This window comes from Thermobia domestica, chromosome 6 (genome assembly GCF_964235325.1).
Source record: "Thermobia domestica chromosome 6, izTheDome1.hap1.1, whole genome shotgun sequence".
In the NCBI taxonomy this organism is placed as follows: Eukaryota; Metazoa; Arthropoda; class Insecta; order Zygentoma; family Lepismatidae; genus Thermobia; species Thermobia domestica.
Window position 1 is genome coordinate 229,888,732 of NC_137459.1, and position 15,952 is coordinate 229,904,683.

At 40.2% G+C, this 15,952-nt stretch overlaps 1 protein-coding gene across 2 annotated transcripts in view; it reads left to right on the forward strand.

Annotated features, from left to right (window-relative positions):
- Apoltp (Apolipoprotein lipid transfer particle) overlaps positions 1-15,952 on the forward strand; it is a 6,186,292-nt gene that overhangs the window by 5,844,758 nt on the left and 325,582 nt on the right. For both annotated transcript variants that reach the window (XM_081762641.1, XM_081762640.1), the window contains exon 68: positions 7,850-7,989. In XM_081762641.1, coding sequence (XP_081618767.1) covers positions 7,850-7,989 — 140 coding nt within the window. The remainder of the gene's footprint in view (positions 1-7,849; positions 7,990-15,952) is intronic.

Here is a 15,952-nt window from a genome sequence, read left to right on the forward strand (position 1 = left end):
TTTTTGCAGAGACCTTTTGCACTGGGCTTTTTTGAAGCGGGGTCCTTTGACTGGGCTCTTTTGCAGCGACGATCATTTTTGACCCTGGCCCGTTGGACACAGGACCTCTTGACTCGGATGCTTTCGTTGTAGGAAACTTTCGGCCAGAGACATTTTTACAAGGGACGTTTTGATTCTGGCCCGTTTGACTCGCGCCCTCTTTTGCGGAGACCTTTTGTTCTGGGCCCTTTTGATGAGGGGCCGTTTGACTGGGCCCTTATGTAGCGACGCCCATTTTTGACCCGGGCCCGTTTAACACAGGACCTTATGACTAGGGTCCTTTTGTTGTGGGAACCTTTTGGTCAGAGACCTTTTTACAAGAAGCGTTTTGATTCGGGCCCGTTTGACTGGGCCCTTTTGTAGCGACGCCCATTTTTGACCCGGGCGTGTTTGACATAGGACCTTTTGACTCGGGTCCTTTTGTTGTGGGACCCTATGGCCAGAGCCTTTTTATAAGGTGCGTTTTGACTCGACCTTTTAACTCGGTCCGTTTTGATGCATGGCTCACTCGGACCTTTTTGTAGCAGGGCTGCTTTTTGACACGGACCCTTTTGGCGCAGAGCCTTTTGACTCGGGTTCTTTTTGTAATCCTTTTGGCCATGGCCCTTTTTATGAGGGACGTTTTGATTCGGGTCCTTTTGACTCAGGCCATTTTGTTGCGGAGACCTTTTCACCCGGGCACCTTTGACGCGGGGCCTTTTTGGTCTGGCCCTTTTGTAGCGGGTCCCTTTTGTCGCGGGCCGTTTTGACTCGGGCCTTTCTGTGTTTGCCTTTTTGTCTGCCCTTCTGACATGGAACCCTATATAAAAGGCAGCAGCTGAAATACCTGGGACAGTGGGCCTGGGGGAGTATGAGTAAATCAATGATTGATCGATCCAGGACGCAGTAAAATTAATTACACCACTGTTCATATATATTTCTTTCTATTCTCTCAACATCATGTCTGGAGATGAATGTTCTGACTAATGGGCTACAGCGGCTAAAGATGATATACGCTATCAATATTAATGTTATGGATTTTAACTTAACATATATAGGGCAATAAAATGAAAAACACTATATCGGTATTTTGCCCCCCCTCCTTCCCGTTTGAAAAAATCCTGCGGGCGTAAGTGATTATGATGTTTCTTAGTTACTGTATTATATTGTTCTATATACGGAATAAATACTTCTGTGTTTTGTATAATAATAAGAACCTTATCTACATTTATTACGGTCCTTGCTTTACGACAGCGAAACATATTCACGTTCAGCATAATCAGTTTACATTCTCAAATAATTACAGTGAGAGAAATGAAATAATTCACGCACACATTTAGGACTTAGAAAAGTGCCCTGCGAACATGTCGTAGTAAAGTCCTGAAGAGTGAAAAGCTCTAGTAGCAGTTGTTAGCAGTTATTAACTTAACATATAAAACAGTAAATTGAAAAACATAGAATACGAATATTTACAGAGAGGACAGTGCGGTGATGCTTCTAATCTACGCCTTTAGTCCCTATACCTACGTTATTTCCCTAGTCAAAATAAAAACTCTTGAAAATTAATCACAAATTCTTATGCAACTATCCCTTCCTTAGAGTACTGCGCGGTCACATACCCGTCACGGCGATGTAAAGGCACTTTTGGCGACGAGGATACCTTGTCTTGCTTCGAATACTACCAAGTATACTTATATGATTTTCTTTTAGTTATATAGCTAATTTTACTTTATGTGTTAAGAAGTTGTCATATGTGCAGGTAGTTCTGAGTGTAAGACGAAACGAAAGTTGCACAACTACATCTTTAGCAGCATGAGGTATGTGTGTGGGTATCCGTTCATATATTGTTTCATATGGAAAGCTAATTTATATTTTTCACTTCAAATAAGCATGCAAAACTTGATGCAATACTTGTCTTGCTTAGTACTTATGAACTGAATAACCATTCAGATAATTTAAGCAGTGGTCAAAATAACCCCTCCTGCAGTTCCAAGTAATTCTACTTTTATTTCAAACAAATAAGATAATCTGAAAAGTAATATTCATGGTATAAAGACTATGGTCAAAAAGAACAAAAACAGCTCCACTTGGTGAGCACACTCTAATTTATGTTCAAATTCAAGGAAGTTTAATGTTGCTGAGGGGTAAAAACTACAATTCTGGTTTAGAATGTTCTTAAGAACGTGAAGAAATGAGAAAACGTCCTTAACCTGAAAAGGATGCTCTATAAATAACTAGAACTAAATATGACTAATACCAAATATACGAACCCAGCTCCTTGTTGTGTACTGTATTGCATCAGGACTACTCATAACAACATTCCCATCAGAAGCGGGAGAGAGATTAGGGATGTGTCTTGTTTATGTACGAAGCAAGAGTGTAAACAGTTTCTTCAACATCGTAAGGATACATGAGCGAAATCCGTCCTTCTGCTTTGCCGTTCTTTCTCCCACTATCTCCTGCTTTCATGTAGAAGTGACCTGTGATAGAGTTAATGAAAATGTAACTTTATATTCTTGCAACCACTACGTAACAATACAAGCGTATGTATTTATTTTACTCTTGTCTATTGTTAGTCCGAGACAGGCAAGACTAAGGAAGAAATCCCCAATAGATAAAACTGATATGTCGTGCTCTTTTTATCCTCTATGTAGGTGTTTTTTTGCAATGAGAGTCATTACGGTCTCGGAAGTAGAGACAGTCTTGTACGTACAGAGTCCTACAGGTTAGCGTTGTTCGCATTCGATACATATGACCTTCAAATGACATTCTGCTATGCAGAACAATAAGTTACTTTGTGCATATACGTCGTTCGACTTTGGTCTTAGTTCAAGGAAGTATAACTAGTGTGTCACATATTTATCAAATTCTCGATCATGTTCTCTTTAAGACCTCTTTTGAAGAGTTTATAAAACTTCATCTTCCAGCATTCTAACGCCTATCTTCTCTCGCCAAGATCTCGCAGAGTACTCTACTCTCTATGTACGCCTTGTACTATGAGATTGCAAGCTTCCAGTCCAGTCTTTAGAGGCTGCGCACGCTCGTTCTTTCGTATGCTTGTCTTACGCTTGTTGCTACTGCTCATGCACCTTTGTCGTGGAAGCACACGTACCAAGTTCGCTGCATCTTTTCATAAGCCGACCGTGCGGCCCTATTCAAATGTAGTAGTATGTTTATTTTTCGATCTTCGAGTTTTTCAAGTATTTCCAATTTCACTTTTCAACACCTGATTACTGTGTAACCTGATCTCGCACGGTACAGCCCCAAACAACTAACAGAGGGAAGTGTTGGCCTTACTCATCACCATTCTGCTTCAAATTTAATCGTTTTACGTCATACTTTACCATATGAATCATATGAGTTTGCAAGTAGTTTCATTGTCTCAGGTTAAAAGAAAGATAATTAGAAAAAGAGTATGAACATGAAACCTTCGGAAACCAATTGCAGAATTAGTGTTAAAATTAATAGAATATTCAAAACAAAGAAATTTAGTTTGTCTCATGGGACAGGAATATAATATGCATCCTACTGCAGATGGCTAAAAGTATGTGGTTTTCTACATATATATGTATATTCTGACTGCGTGGATCTCACTAGTCGAGTGCAAGAAGATCCGAACATCTTGCTGACAGCCTAAAAAAAAAAATGTTAAGAAATGTAAGCAGAATGAGCAAAGTACATTATAATAACAGAAATTGTATTCATTAACCGAAACGAAATACTATAACAGAGATTATAAATACCTTTAAATTCACTGTAGTTTTCTTAGTAAATGAAATGAAATTTTAACAAAGGAAAATGTGAATTGACAGAAATGCGTGATGCTAATCCATTCACATTGATTTATGATTGTGACTACTGTCGAGGAACATAGACCTTAAAAGTAATAAAAATGCATAGGTTCTACCTCTGGTATTTTGTGGTTGTGGTATTTGTGCGTAAGCTCACAAGAATGTACACATGGTACACTGTAAACAATTTCGCCTTAAATTTACTGACCGATTACCGTCAACCCTCGCTGCCATCCGATTACCCTAAATTTTACGGACCACCGTTTTTTCATAAAAACGGCAGGCCGTATATTTAGAAGCAAATTAATATTAACCGTGTCTAGAAACAAATTTGGTACCGTATGTTTTGCGGTAATTTACCGTAAAATTTAGGGATCGTTTTTTAAAAAAAAACACAGGTGTGTTATTACCGTACAAGATTTACTGTAATTATCACACTGATTCCCTATTTAGAGGTCCTTGCCGGTCCAGCGTGCCCTCTTGCTACATCCAGCAAGAATTCTTTCTGGGCAATATACTGTATATTGACCCAAGTTTCATCGAATTTCTGGAAACTGTATCAGTACACACACTGGCTAGCAATATTTTTTTTTCTGGATGGATGCAACTAGAGTGCACGCTGGTCCACTGGTGTTAAAGACTACTTAACTAAAGAAAACACAAAAGTGAACGAAAGAAGCGTTGCACCTACGACGTGCATAATATCCATAAGAATAAAATTGAAATTAATTCTTAGTTTGTAATATCGAACCCTTGTTCTGATATCATCTTGAACATACATTGCTTTTTCTTTTCAAAATTACCAATTTTGTCATGTATTGAACAAAACACCAGACGAGGATTTGATATTATGTACAAAAAAAAAAAAAAACTACTTCTTGAATTTTATAGCTGAGTTTTCGCACGCTTTGAAAATGTAGTTGGAACAAACATCCATGAGCTTTTAAGATATTCATAAATCGATATTCTGTTGCAGTGTTAAGACTATCTTTATCGCATGTATTTTCGCTATGAGTACCAGTAGAGTAATAGACCTCAAATATTCTAATTAGCGATTCATTCGATTAGTCGCATTATTAAGATTTCAGATAACCAAGCGGACACCCGACAACATAGCTTAGAATGACTAGAACTACGACTAAACAAGTGTAAAACCATATGACTTCTCACAACACTGCCTACAGTATCCAATATCCGCTATCCCAAATTAATAAATACGTGTTTGCATAATTATGTAACAGTGGCATCAATGCTCAAAAAAAAAAAAGTCAACAAACTTCCAGAGTATCGAATATTTGCAAATTTATTAAACGCTCAAAAGTATTAACAAGACACCAGAACAGATTATAGGTACTGAGAAAAAAATTAAAGATAAAAACATATACAGAAATATTTTTCAAATTTAACAATTCATTTATCCAGAAAAAATAATGACAGCATGGAAGCCCGATGAAACTTTTCTAGGGGTCTCATCTCCCTGATTAATATATACCCTACTACATTTGATATTTTTTTATTTGTATTAAGAAATTTAATACGTTTAAATTAACTAGGGGAGCGACCCCCTGCCCCTCCTTCGGGCACACATGAGTGACAGTATACTTTTATTTCTGTAACATGAAAAATTCCAGTTAATGCAACACAATTTATGTAATGCTGTACTAAGTACGGTGAACTACGAAGTACTTTTCCTTTTTTTTTAACACTACAGTGCTCGCGCGGATTACTATTGTAGTCCAGTGGGTTTCAGTTTTCTGGTATCTGAGGGTTGGCAACACTTGTGACCTTGAGCGGCCGTCTACCTTCCTCCCCCATTTCTGGAACACCATTAGTCGAGTGATAACACCCAAAGTCAACGCACTGATGTTATACGGATTGTTATTTTCGCATGGACTACTATTGTAATCCGTGCGAGTACTGACGTGATAGTTTGTTTTCTGGCTAACGTTTTAAATGTTCTCGTTTTGAATGTATTATTTGACATTATTCGCTCATATATATGATATATATATATATATATATATATATATATATATATATATATATATATATATATATATATATATATATATGTCAGTTTAAAATGGCAGAGCAAGAACAGATAGGACAGTGGCTAACAAAAACTGAAAGTGACGATTAAAGTGTTTTGAGTATAGAACACTAAGATGAAATAGAGGACGATGTTGTCAAGTAGTGACTCTGACGAAAGTGGTAGTGACGATTTGGAAGAAATAGAAGATGAAGAAAGGAACGGTGTTATCCAGGAAGACAGGTTTCACGGAGAATTTTACATTGGAAAGGGCAGAATTACCAAATGGTATATTGATCCAGTACACCCAAGAAATACGCAAACACAGCGTAATAACCTAGTTATTACTCCATAGAACAACAGTAAATTTGGAGTTGACATATTGGACAAATTGTTTCGCCAGTGTGATAGAGCCAGGAGTTCGCTAAAATGGCCACTCACTCTCTTCTTCCAAGTGTTAAACATTGCTGGAGTAAACGCTCTCATTGTTTTCAAAAAAATAAATAAATAAATAATAACAATGATGCTATGATCAACCGTAGAGACTTACTGCAATCTGTGGCTGTGGAACTTAACGAACCTCTTTGTGGAAGATGAAGAAACAAAAGTACCCTATAAAGATGTTTCAGGTGCAGTAAGTGGGTCTGCTCTGACCACAAGCACACTCTTTGCACTGACTCTTATGACTGAAACACCCAAAATTTTGCCTACTTTTGACCTTGTTCTCAAATGTAAAAGTTAAACTTCCTAAAAATTTAACAACTTCTTTTTATTCTTTATAACAGTTTTTAACACTTTTAATGCAAATTTCCTCTTTTATTTCAATTTATAATCAAATAACAAGGAAATAAACGAACATTTACAAAAATATAGTAAATTGCATACCCATTCTAAAGTTTTGGCTTCTAATTCTTTTTGTGCATTAAAAAACAAAATGTTTGCACTGAAATGTGCTCTTTATTACTTGAGAAAACCCACAAAAATAATGTAAAAAATACCAATTGAATAAATACTAAGATATATATATTTATCAAATGGACTAAAATCGTAATCCGCTCGAGCACTCGTGTTTAACAATTTCATGCGACTACTGTAGTGTTAAGTATTTCAACATTGTGATTCTAATTCTAGTTTCACCACCACTCGTAGTTGGCTACATTATCATAAGACTAGTTTATACTCCCGCAGCTTCTTTGTTACGAATCGTTGCACTTTGGAGCGATCTGCTTGCCACGATAGCCAACTAAAGTTTTGTTTGTCACCGAACAAAGTTCAAATATTAACATGGTGCTTTCCCATACATTACCTTTCTTAATTTTGAATTTCCAGGATATATACAACAGTAGTAGGCCTACTTTATATGTCACACCAGAAAACCACACACTAAACAAATAAACAAACAAACAAAAGAAAGAAACAAAACAAAACAAAGCACAACACATCCGAACCTACGCGCAATCAATCCTCGCTTCGAACATGTGCTTTTTCTCTCCAATGCGCATGTCCAACACAAGCATCTTCAGAAAAACGGTATCCTACCATTATTTTAGAAAAACGGGAAACCGTATATTTTTCATGGTAGGAGGCACTTATTTTCACGGTTATTGGTTACAGTGTAGAGTTGATTATAAACCAATACGTTGAGATAAATAATTAGAGAAAACTTAGATGAACAATAGGTAGAATATATACCCATCACCAAATATATTGGTACAGTAGTAACTAGATTGATATGTATACTATTAGAAATATGTTGGTGGCATAATATATACATGACGATGTTATAAGACTTATTTCCGTGAGACAAGAAAAGAATAGAAAATAAAAATCATGTTAGAGACAAATTGGAAATAATAGTCCCAGCAATAGTGACTTAGGTACATTAAGGGACTTTCCAATAAAGTATTTTGATCCTACTGAGGTAAACCGTCAAATCCACAGCAATGAAGTGGATTTCACATTAATTATACATTTTGGCTATATTTCTTGCATGGTTATATTTATTTTTCAGGTAAACCCAACACCTTTTATGAGAATGTGTCTAAATAGCAGAATATATAATGAAAACGAAGCATGCACTACTGCAATGGCTTACATGGAGGCATGTCGCATGGAAAATGTGCCTTTGAGAATACCTTACGAATGTGTTAAGTGAGTATCAGTTTCTTAGAATTTGTTCTTTATTGTCAAGTATTATTTTAATATTCTAGTAGTGATATGTTTGTTGATATTTTGTACTAATGTTAAACTTCTTCGTCACACTTAATATTTTTTTTCGATGCAAAAGAACTATATATTTTCTCTGTGTATATACGCTCATACGTTCGCACGTTAAAATATACAATAGAAAAATGACACACCAATAAACAAAGACGGAAATCGATACCGATCTTTGGAATTTGTGATGTGGGAGATACACCCAAAGACGACACGATGGTCAAATGACTGAAACAAAGTTAACAATTACTCTAAGACCTCTACGTCCTATAGATTCATCCTACCAATTGCACTTCGGTTCTGTTTAACATCTCCATAAATATTCACAGTAGAATGTGATCACTTCCATTGGCTATACAGATTGCACAGTGTGTTTTCATACTGTAAACGAGACCACCTACCAGGTTCTGTACTAATGCATACCAATCTTGCACAACTTAATAGTAGGGTAAAATTAGAGATTGACCCGGAACTAAATACTATTGAAAAGTTCTTTGGGATATGAAATCAAGTAGCTGTGAGTGAATTAATCTGAGAATGCTGAAGTCTGGAAGTTTCCGAAATTCGAGATGTTCCAGGTTGAAGTCGTAACGCAAAATTGCTTTTTGAAACAAATGCTGCTATTGAAGTAATACCAGTTAGTACACACAAAAGTTGTTTTATGCAAGCAGTACAATATATATTTCGTCCGTAACAAGACAGTGACAATTTATAGTCGAAATGTGTTGAAATTTCAATACTTGTACAGATGGTTATACACAGGGTGACTCAAAAGTCCGGTACGATAAAACAAACGGATAAAATGTGCATCTGAGTCGCGAGGTAAACATGGATGAGAATAAAAATTCAACATTTTCCAACGTAGTTTGCAATTTTGTAAAACGAAAGTCTCCCCAGCGCTTTCACCGTATGGTCCCTGACTCAACTTAAAAAATTCGAATTGTTGTTTTTGGATTCCTCACTGTAAAAATAATAAAAATATATCTGTACGAATTCCCATTTCAGTATGATTTATACTCCATAACCTGTTTCTATCCTGTATGAATACTTTATTATTTGATTTAAACACAAAACATTTCTATGAATTCTCTTATAACTTTATGTTTCGTTAATTTCAATGTTTCATTCCTTGTTTCTGAGCCTTGTATGCAAGTAACTGCAACCAAATTGTTGGTTATTATTTATTTTGTTTGTGAAGTCTCTATATGTCTTGATTGCATTCCTTGCCAATATTTATTACTCCTTCACCTCTGTACATGCGAGTCCTAATGACCTGTTTCGTGTTCGTTTCACTAATAAAACAAATTTTGATCACTTTTGCTAGAGGGTTCTAAGTTTAATTGTGTATTTATTTTAATATAAGCACTACTTTTTTTATGAATTCTTATACACCACACACTTTTTACATTATTTACAGTACTCAGACACATTCACACACGTCCAACTGCATTCATTGCGGATTCGTTCACAAACTCAGTTTACGATACATACACTTCAGTGTTCTGGTATATTGACGCATATTAGCACAACGTTTGATTGTGAATTTAAAGGTATTTTTTTATATTTCTTTTCTAATTAGAAGCTTTCATCGAATGATGAATCATCTACGGAAATGCTTACGCTTTCACGACCATTAGTGCAGCCATCGCCATGGCAGTATCGACATGCAGATACACACAGCTCATAATCAGCACACAGCAAATACATCACACACTAAGAAATCTGTTTTTTTACAGGAGCAGCTCATGCTACTACATAATTTTCTTCCCAGTGCTTTGCACTGACAACGCACAACCTTTAAGATAGAGTCAGGTGCTGGAGTTTCATCAGTAGTTTCCGGATAAGTATGTTGACCTTTGAGTACCCAACCCCACTCAAGACCCAGATAGCAATTTAAACTTGCTGCAAGTTTGCCCAAACTTGCTGTTGCATGTCAATTAGCTTGCCGCAAGCTCTACTATGCAAGCCAATTAGCTTGCTGCAAGCTTGTGGCAAGCTATTTACTTAATTCAGGGCAAGGCTTGCGGCAAGCTTGCCTTCACAAGTGTAACGCAAGTAAAATTATATCAAACCCAAGCCAAGTATAAGCGTAACTCATTAATGGCAAGCTTCTTGTTGTAGTGATTGACTATTAGAGATGACAGTTTCTAGAGTTGTTCGGTCGTGGCGAAGAATGGGCGAAAGCCTGCTTGAGTGAGCAGAAGGATATGGCGCTGTTGCAGATATACATGTAGCCGTTTCACTAGGATACATTCCAAAGTTTTGCTGAAGACTGTGGTGAGACTGATGGGCCGGTATGAAGTGACTTGAGTTGGATCTTTTCCTGGCTTGAGGAAGACTATGATTTTGGCTAGTTTCCAGGCAGGAGGAAAAAAGCCTGTGGTGAGGATGGCTGTATATAGGACAGCGAGCAATGTATGAAACAAAGGTGGTGCCTGAGATAACTGACGGTAACTAAATGCGTCCACGCCCGGTGAAGTGTTGCGTCTATTGTAGAGAGCGGAGTGGATATCTTCTGTGGTAATCGGTGCAAGAAGGCCGGTAGAAACTGTAGGCTGAGGAGCGAATAGCGGTTGATAAAGTTGTTGGTGCGGATTACCTGCTTCAGTGATATGTTGATGGGTAGGATGACTAAAGATTGGAGCCATATGCGGAGTGAAAACCGCCTCAAAGTGAGTGGCGGAAGCTTGGCTTTAGCGGCGTCTGTCGGTGGAGCTGCATTATGAACCAGAAGCGGATATTGTGGGCTGTTGGTTTGAGATGTAAGTCGGTGAAAGAGGGTCCAGAATTTTGTTGGATTGCGTTCGGTACGAAGTGATTACAGGAGTTTCGCCATGTTAGTCGTTTTCGTGCTATGAGGTAGGACTTAACCATGCGTTGGAACTGCTGGTGCAAATGTAAGAAATGCGGATCCTTAGTGCGGTTGTGTTCAGCAAAGTAGTGTCGAGAACTTGCCAGTAGAGTAAGAGCTCGGGGTGGAAAGGGGGCCGAGATGAATAAGCGTGCTGCTTTGGGACTGCATGTTCGGTGGCTCGATGTATAGCATCAGTGAGTGTGGTTGACAAGAAGTTTACGGAATCAGCACTAGTAAGTCGGTAGGGGTACCGTCAAGCGCTTCTGTCAAATATGTTTTATATTTGTGCCAGTCTGCCCGACGGAAATTATAAGTAACAGGTGGTGGTACGATGGCTGTGTCTTCCCAGGGCTGGTAACAGTAAGGAGGACAGGAAGATGGTCACTGCCGATAGTCCCAAGGACTTCAAGTGTTGAAGATGCACTAGGTTGCTAGAAAGGAGGACAACATCTGGTGTAGGGTCACTGACTGGGCGAGTTGGCTGTGGAAGCGGCATGAAGGAGGCTTTGGTGGTAAGTAGGAAATCCTGAAAGCGCTGCTGTTGCTCTGCGGTGCGAGATGTATAATTCAGGTCCGCCAGGAGCATATAGGTTTTGGAATGTGTGTCAAGATAGGTAAGAAAGCGGTAGGGCAGCGGCTGAGTACTGCGCACGTAGATGGTAGCCACAGTGATGATTTTATCTGCAAGATAGATGGTGGCAATAACGCTCTCTGGATATGCATCAGCGTGAGCAGGTGTAATTGGTCGAAAGGGCAGCGATGACCGGACAGCCACCGCGGCACCCCCCCCCCCCCCCCGAGCAACGTTTTGAGGGTGATTTGAGCGCAGGAGGTGAAAATGTGGAAAATAGTAAAGCTCAGAGTGTTTCAAGAAAGTTTCGTTCAGGAGGATGCAGTCCACATGATGAGCCGTAGCAAGCGTTTCTATAAGTATGCTGTTCCTAGGTAAAGAACGGACATTAGAAAAGAGGATATGCAGTGGTTTGCTTCCTTTCGGTCTTGGATTCATGATTCCGGATCACAGTGGAAATGGAAGTAAGTAGATAATCCGGAGTAGGTAGCAGCCATGTGAAGGAGGAAGATAGCTAATGCGGCCTTGGTTGCATGGCTAAGAATGGCTTCCCGCCGATACGGAAACGTATTCTGCAAAACAAGTGTGACAAATTGTAAGACATTTTCAACTGTCGGGGGCGGAAGGAGAGAGGTCTGTGTGCCTGTCGACACTTGCGTTGCAGGGTGAAGACGAAGTGGAACGACTGTTTCCGGTTTATCCGGTAGAGGTGGCGGTTTCTTTGTGCACCGGTATGAGTAGGTAGGGTGGGGACCATCGCAGGTATTGCAGGTATTGCCGGCTGTTGAAGGTTCGGGCAGTCCTTGAGCTTATGTGACCTTTTGCAGTGAGGACAGACTGTGGACAGTGTGGACTTATTGGTGGGGTGCGTATTATAGGACAAACAGTTTTCGCATCGCAACGGAACTGGTGGTGGAGTGCGGGGAGGTTCCACTCGATGATGACAACGATAGATATACACTCCGTTGCGAAGAAGATTGTCTATCAGTTGCTGGTCATCGGTGAGGATACGCACCATATAAGTAGGGCCATTGGAATTTTTGATTCGAATTGCTCGTTTTGGATGAAGGCCTTCCTCTTTTGGTTCATCCAAGATATCCTGCTCCGTCAGGGTTGGGTCAACACCACGAATGACCGCCGAAAGAAGAGATGGACGACGGAGCGGTGATAGTATTTTTGATGAGATGTTAATAATTGAATTCTGGCGTTAGAGCCGAACATGGCAGGACGAATTTCGTGGATTAGGTGTTTCTACAGTTGTGCATTGGTAGATTTAAGGATGATGCCATTCTGAGCTTTAACCAGTTGTTGTAAGTCCAGCCGATTGCAATAGCGCATTAGTTGCTTATAGAAGGATTTAATAGTTGAATATGCCGGGTTGAGATTGCTGAATAGGATGTTATAAATGGTTGGTTTGTCTGCACCGACGTCCATGAGATTTTCAGTGGAAGAAGCTGGTGTCACTTGATTAGAATCGCAGTTGGATGTGCCCTGAGTTAATTTTGGAGAACTTTTCAAAGCCTCGGTATAAGAGAGTTTCGGCGGGGAGCGAGAACGGTCTCGATTGCGAGGGGGTGAGCCCTCAGAGGATTGAGAGGTGCTAGGAGCTTTCGTGCGCTTTTGCAACCGTGGAGCATCTCGCCGAGGTTCCCGCGGGGATCCCATGACAGTAGACATAAGGTGCTGATGTTTGCCCTTCGTAGAAGAAAAATCCGGGGTCATTGGCATGATATCGTCGTAAGAAGGACGTCGGAAAGGCGAAGCCTTTCGTCAGTCGAGACCCACCGGAAAAGATGAGACAAAGAGATGAAACTATGAGAGAGAGAATTAAGACGTTCAGAGAAGTAGTGAATGTGGCGTACCGCTAACACCGAAGTGTTGCGTCACCAACTAGGGGAGTTAGTAAAGTGCCTGGCGTTTCGCAAACACTAAAAGTGCAGCGCCCCGTACAGGTTATGAGCGGACTAAACCTCCAAAGTTAGTAAGTAGCAACGAAGACCTATCTAAGAAACTATGCGGCTCGGACCGTGAGGCCGATGTCGATTCAAAGGAATCCTCCGCACGTGTAAGAACTAACTAATCGAACAACAAGGAGCCTAGATAATATTCGCACGACACAAGCAACGGTCATGGCCACGGTCACGGTAATGTTGTAATATTGTATAGAGTATCGGGCCGGAGCTCCTGGCTCCATGAGTAGGACTGTATAAAATATATATAAAGATGCGTTGATAGTTAGTTGGAAATTACTATTGTTTTGTGATGGATGGAAGTCTACATCTGCAACTGTCGCAGAGTAGCTGATTATGGTTTCATTACGAGCTCTGGAAAGGTGGCATGCGATGGACGTTCCGGAGAGTGCATTTAGTGCCGATGTTAGCTATGGCTGGATTAATATGTCTTGGTAAAGTACACCAGAACTTACTGTGCAAATGCAGTAGAACTTCTCTAACAGTGGGTAGCTCTAAATCTTCCAGATTCTGACTGTTTCGTGTGTATCTGTCGTGACCAGTGTTTATACGACCAGCTCGAGTTTTTACACTTTCAAGTGTTTGTATATGTCTGGATGAAGCATATTGCCAGGCAGGGCATGCATAAGAGATTGTAGACAGGACTATCATCATGAAGATGTGAACTCGAACCTCATGGGAAAGTGAACTGCAGCGAAAGATGGGGTATAACGCTGAAATGTTTCGTAAGGACCTTTGTTTTATGTCCCTGATGTGAGCGGCGAACGTTAAACCACGGTCTAACGTTACACCCAAATATTTGGCGTGCATAGCGTGAGGAATACGAGCGTTCTCATAGGTTAAATTTCGTGGAGCACGGATCCGCCTCTTACTGTGAATGACAGCACAGCTTTTGTCTGCATTGATTTTAATCCTCCAACGTCTCGCCCATTCCTGAAAACCGTTTAGTTGTCGTTGCATGTAGATGTAACAATGCGCGTTGGAGAGATTATGGAGGTAGAGCTCGCTGCCTCTGCTGTGCGAAGTGCTAACGTGACGTGCGAGACCGCTTGGTCGATGTCCTTAATGGTGGCGGGCCGATCTCGCAGATCGATTATAGTGTTTAGTTCTTGTTTGAAAAGATGCCAGTCAGTTTCTATTTGCTTGAAGATGGGAGCAGAATGAGCGATGACGCGGTGCGAGACGTGAAAAATGACTGGATCATGGTCAGAATCTAAATCGGAAATGACATTAGGATGAACATTAAATGATACATATTTGCAAAGAGCGACGTCAAGAACATCTGGTTGTCCGCCGAATTTTGGATAATGAGTTGGGTCCGGTGGAGCACTGATGATGAAGTTGGAGGTAAGTAGATATTGATGTAAATCATCTCCAGCAGTGTTTGGAGTAATCGAGTTCCATTCTCCATATTTAGCATTGAGATCTGCAGCTAAGATGACTTTTGGCCCTAAGTTAGCAATGACATCGAAGTCTGTGGGCTCTAGTTGTGTGGCCGGGACCTTTACCCGGTAGCCAATATTAATGGAACGCCTGGAGTTATTAATTGAACAGGAAGTGCCTCCAAAGTAAGTAGGGGTGGTATTGTAATCAACTTGACTGGAAATGCCTTTTTGATTATAAGTAGTAATCTTCCTTTCTGTCTGTCCACTCTATCCTGTCGGTACACAATGTAATTGGGTAGTCGCGAAGTAAGGATACGAGCAGTAAAGTGGGTTTCTTGTATAAACATGACATCAACTCTGTGGTGTGTGAGAAATCTAATCAGCATTTGTTTCTGCCCCTCGAGACCATCTGCATTCCACGTAGCGAGGACAGGTGTGTGATGTAGGACGCTGGAGTTAGAAACAGCCATCGTCAGCCATTTCTGCTATTGTTTCGATGACTGCTGCAGCCTTGGAAGCTGAGTCAGCAGCTTGTCGGAAACGTGTAATACCATGTTTGATGTGTGTTATTATTTTGCGGAAATGTAAGCCCTTGAGGAATGAAAGAACGGACTTTATGTCCAGGTCTTCGTTAGGGCTCTCCTGTTTGTGAGTAGAAGCTGAATCGGTGTGGGATGAAGTGGAAGCTTTAGCGTCGTCACCATCTGTAGCCACAGGTTGGACATTGTCAATAGTGGGAATGGATATTTCCTCATCTGATGGGTCTTGGGAACTTTTCTTGGTTTTATCTGGATGTTTCTTCGGCTGCTGTGCCGACAATTTTAGAGCCTCAGAGTAAGATTTAAATACCGGGCAACCGCGGTAATTTGCCGGGTGATCTCCCTGACAGTTTGCACAAGTAGCGGGTGTGGATGTATCTGGTTTGCAGCAAGACTGTGTGAAATGCAGTTGCCCACATTTGAGACACCACGGGTGGGCTTGGCAGGTATCTTGCGAATGCCCCAAACGTTGGCACCTATAACATTGTAGCACTGACAGAGGCTTATAGGGTTCGATTTGGACCTTGTAATGTAGTAAGTTATTAATTGCATAGATCTCTTTAACAGCTGCAGTTCTC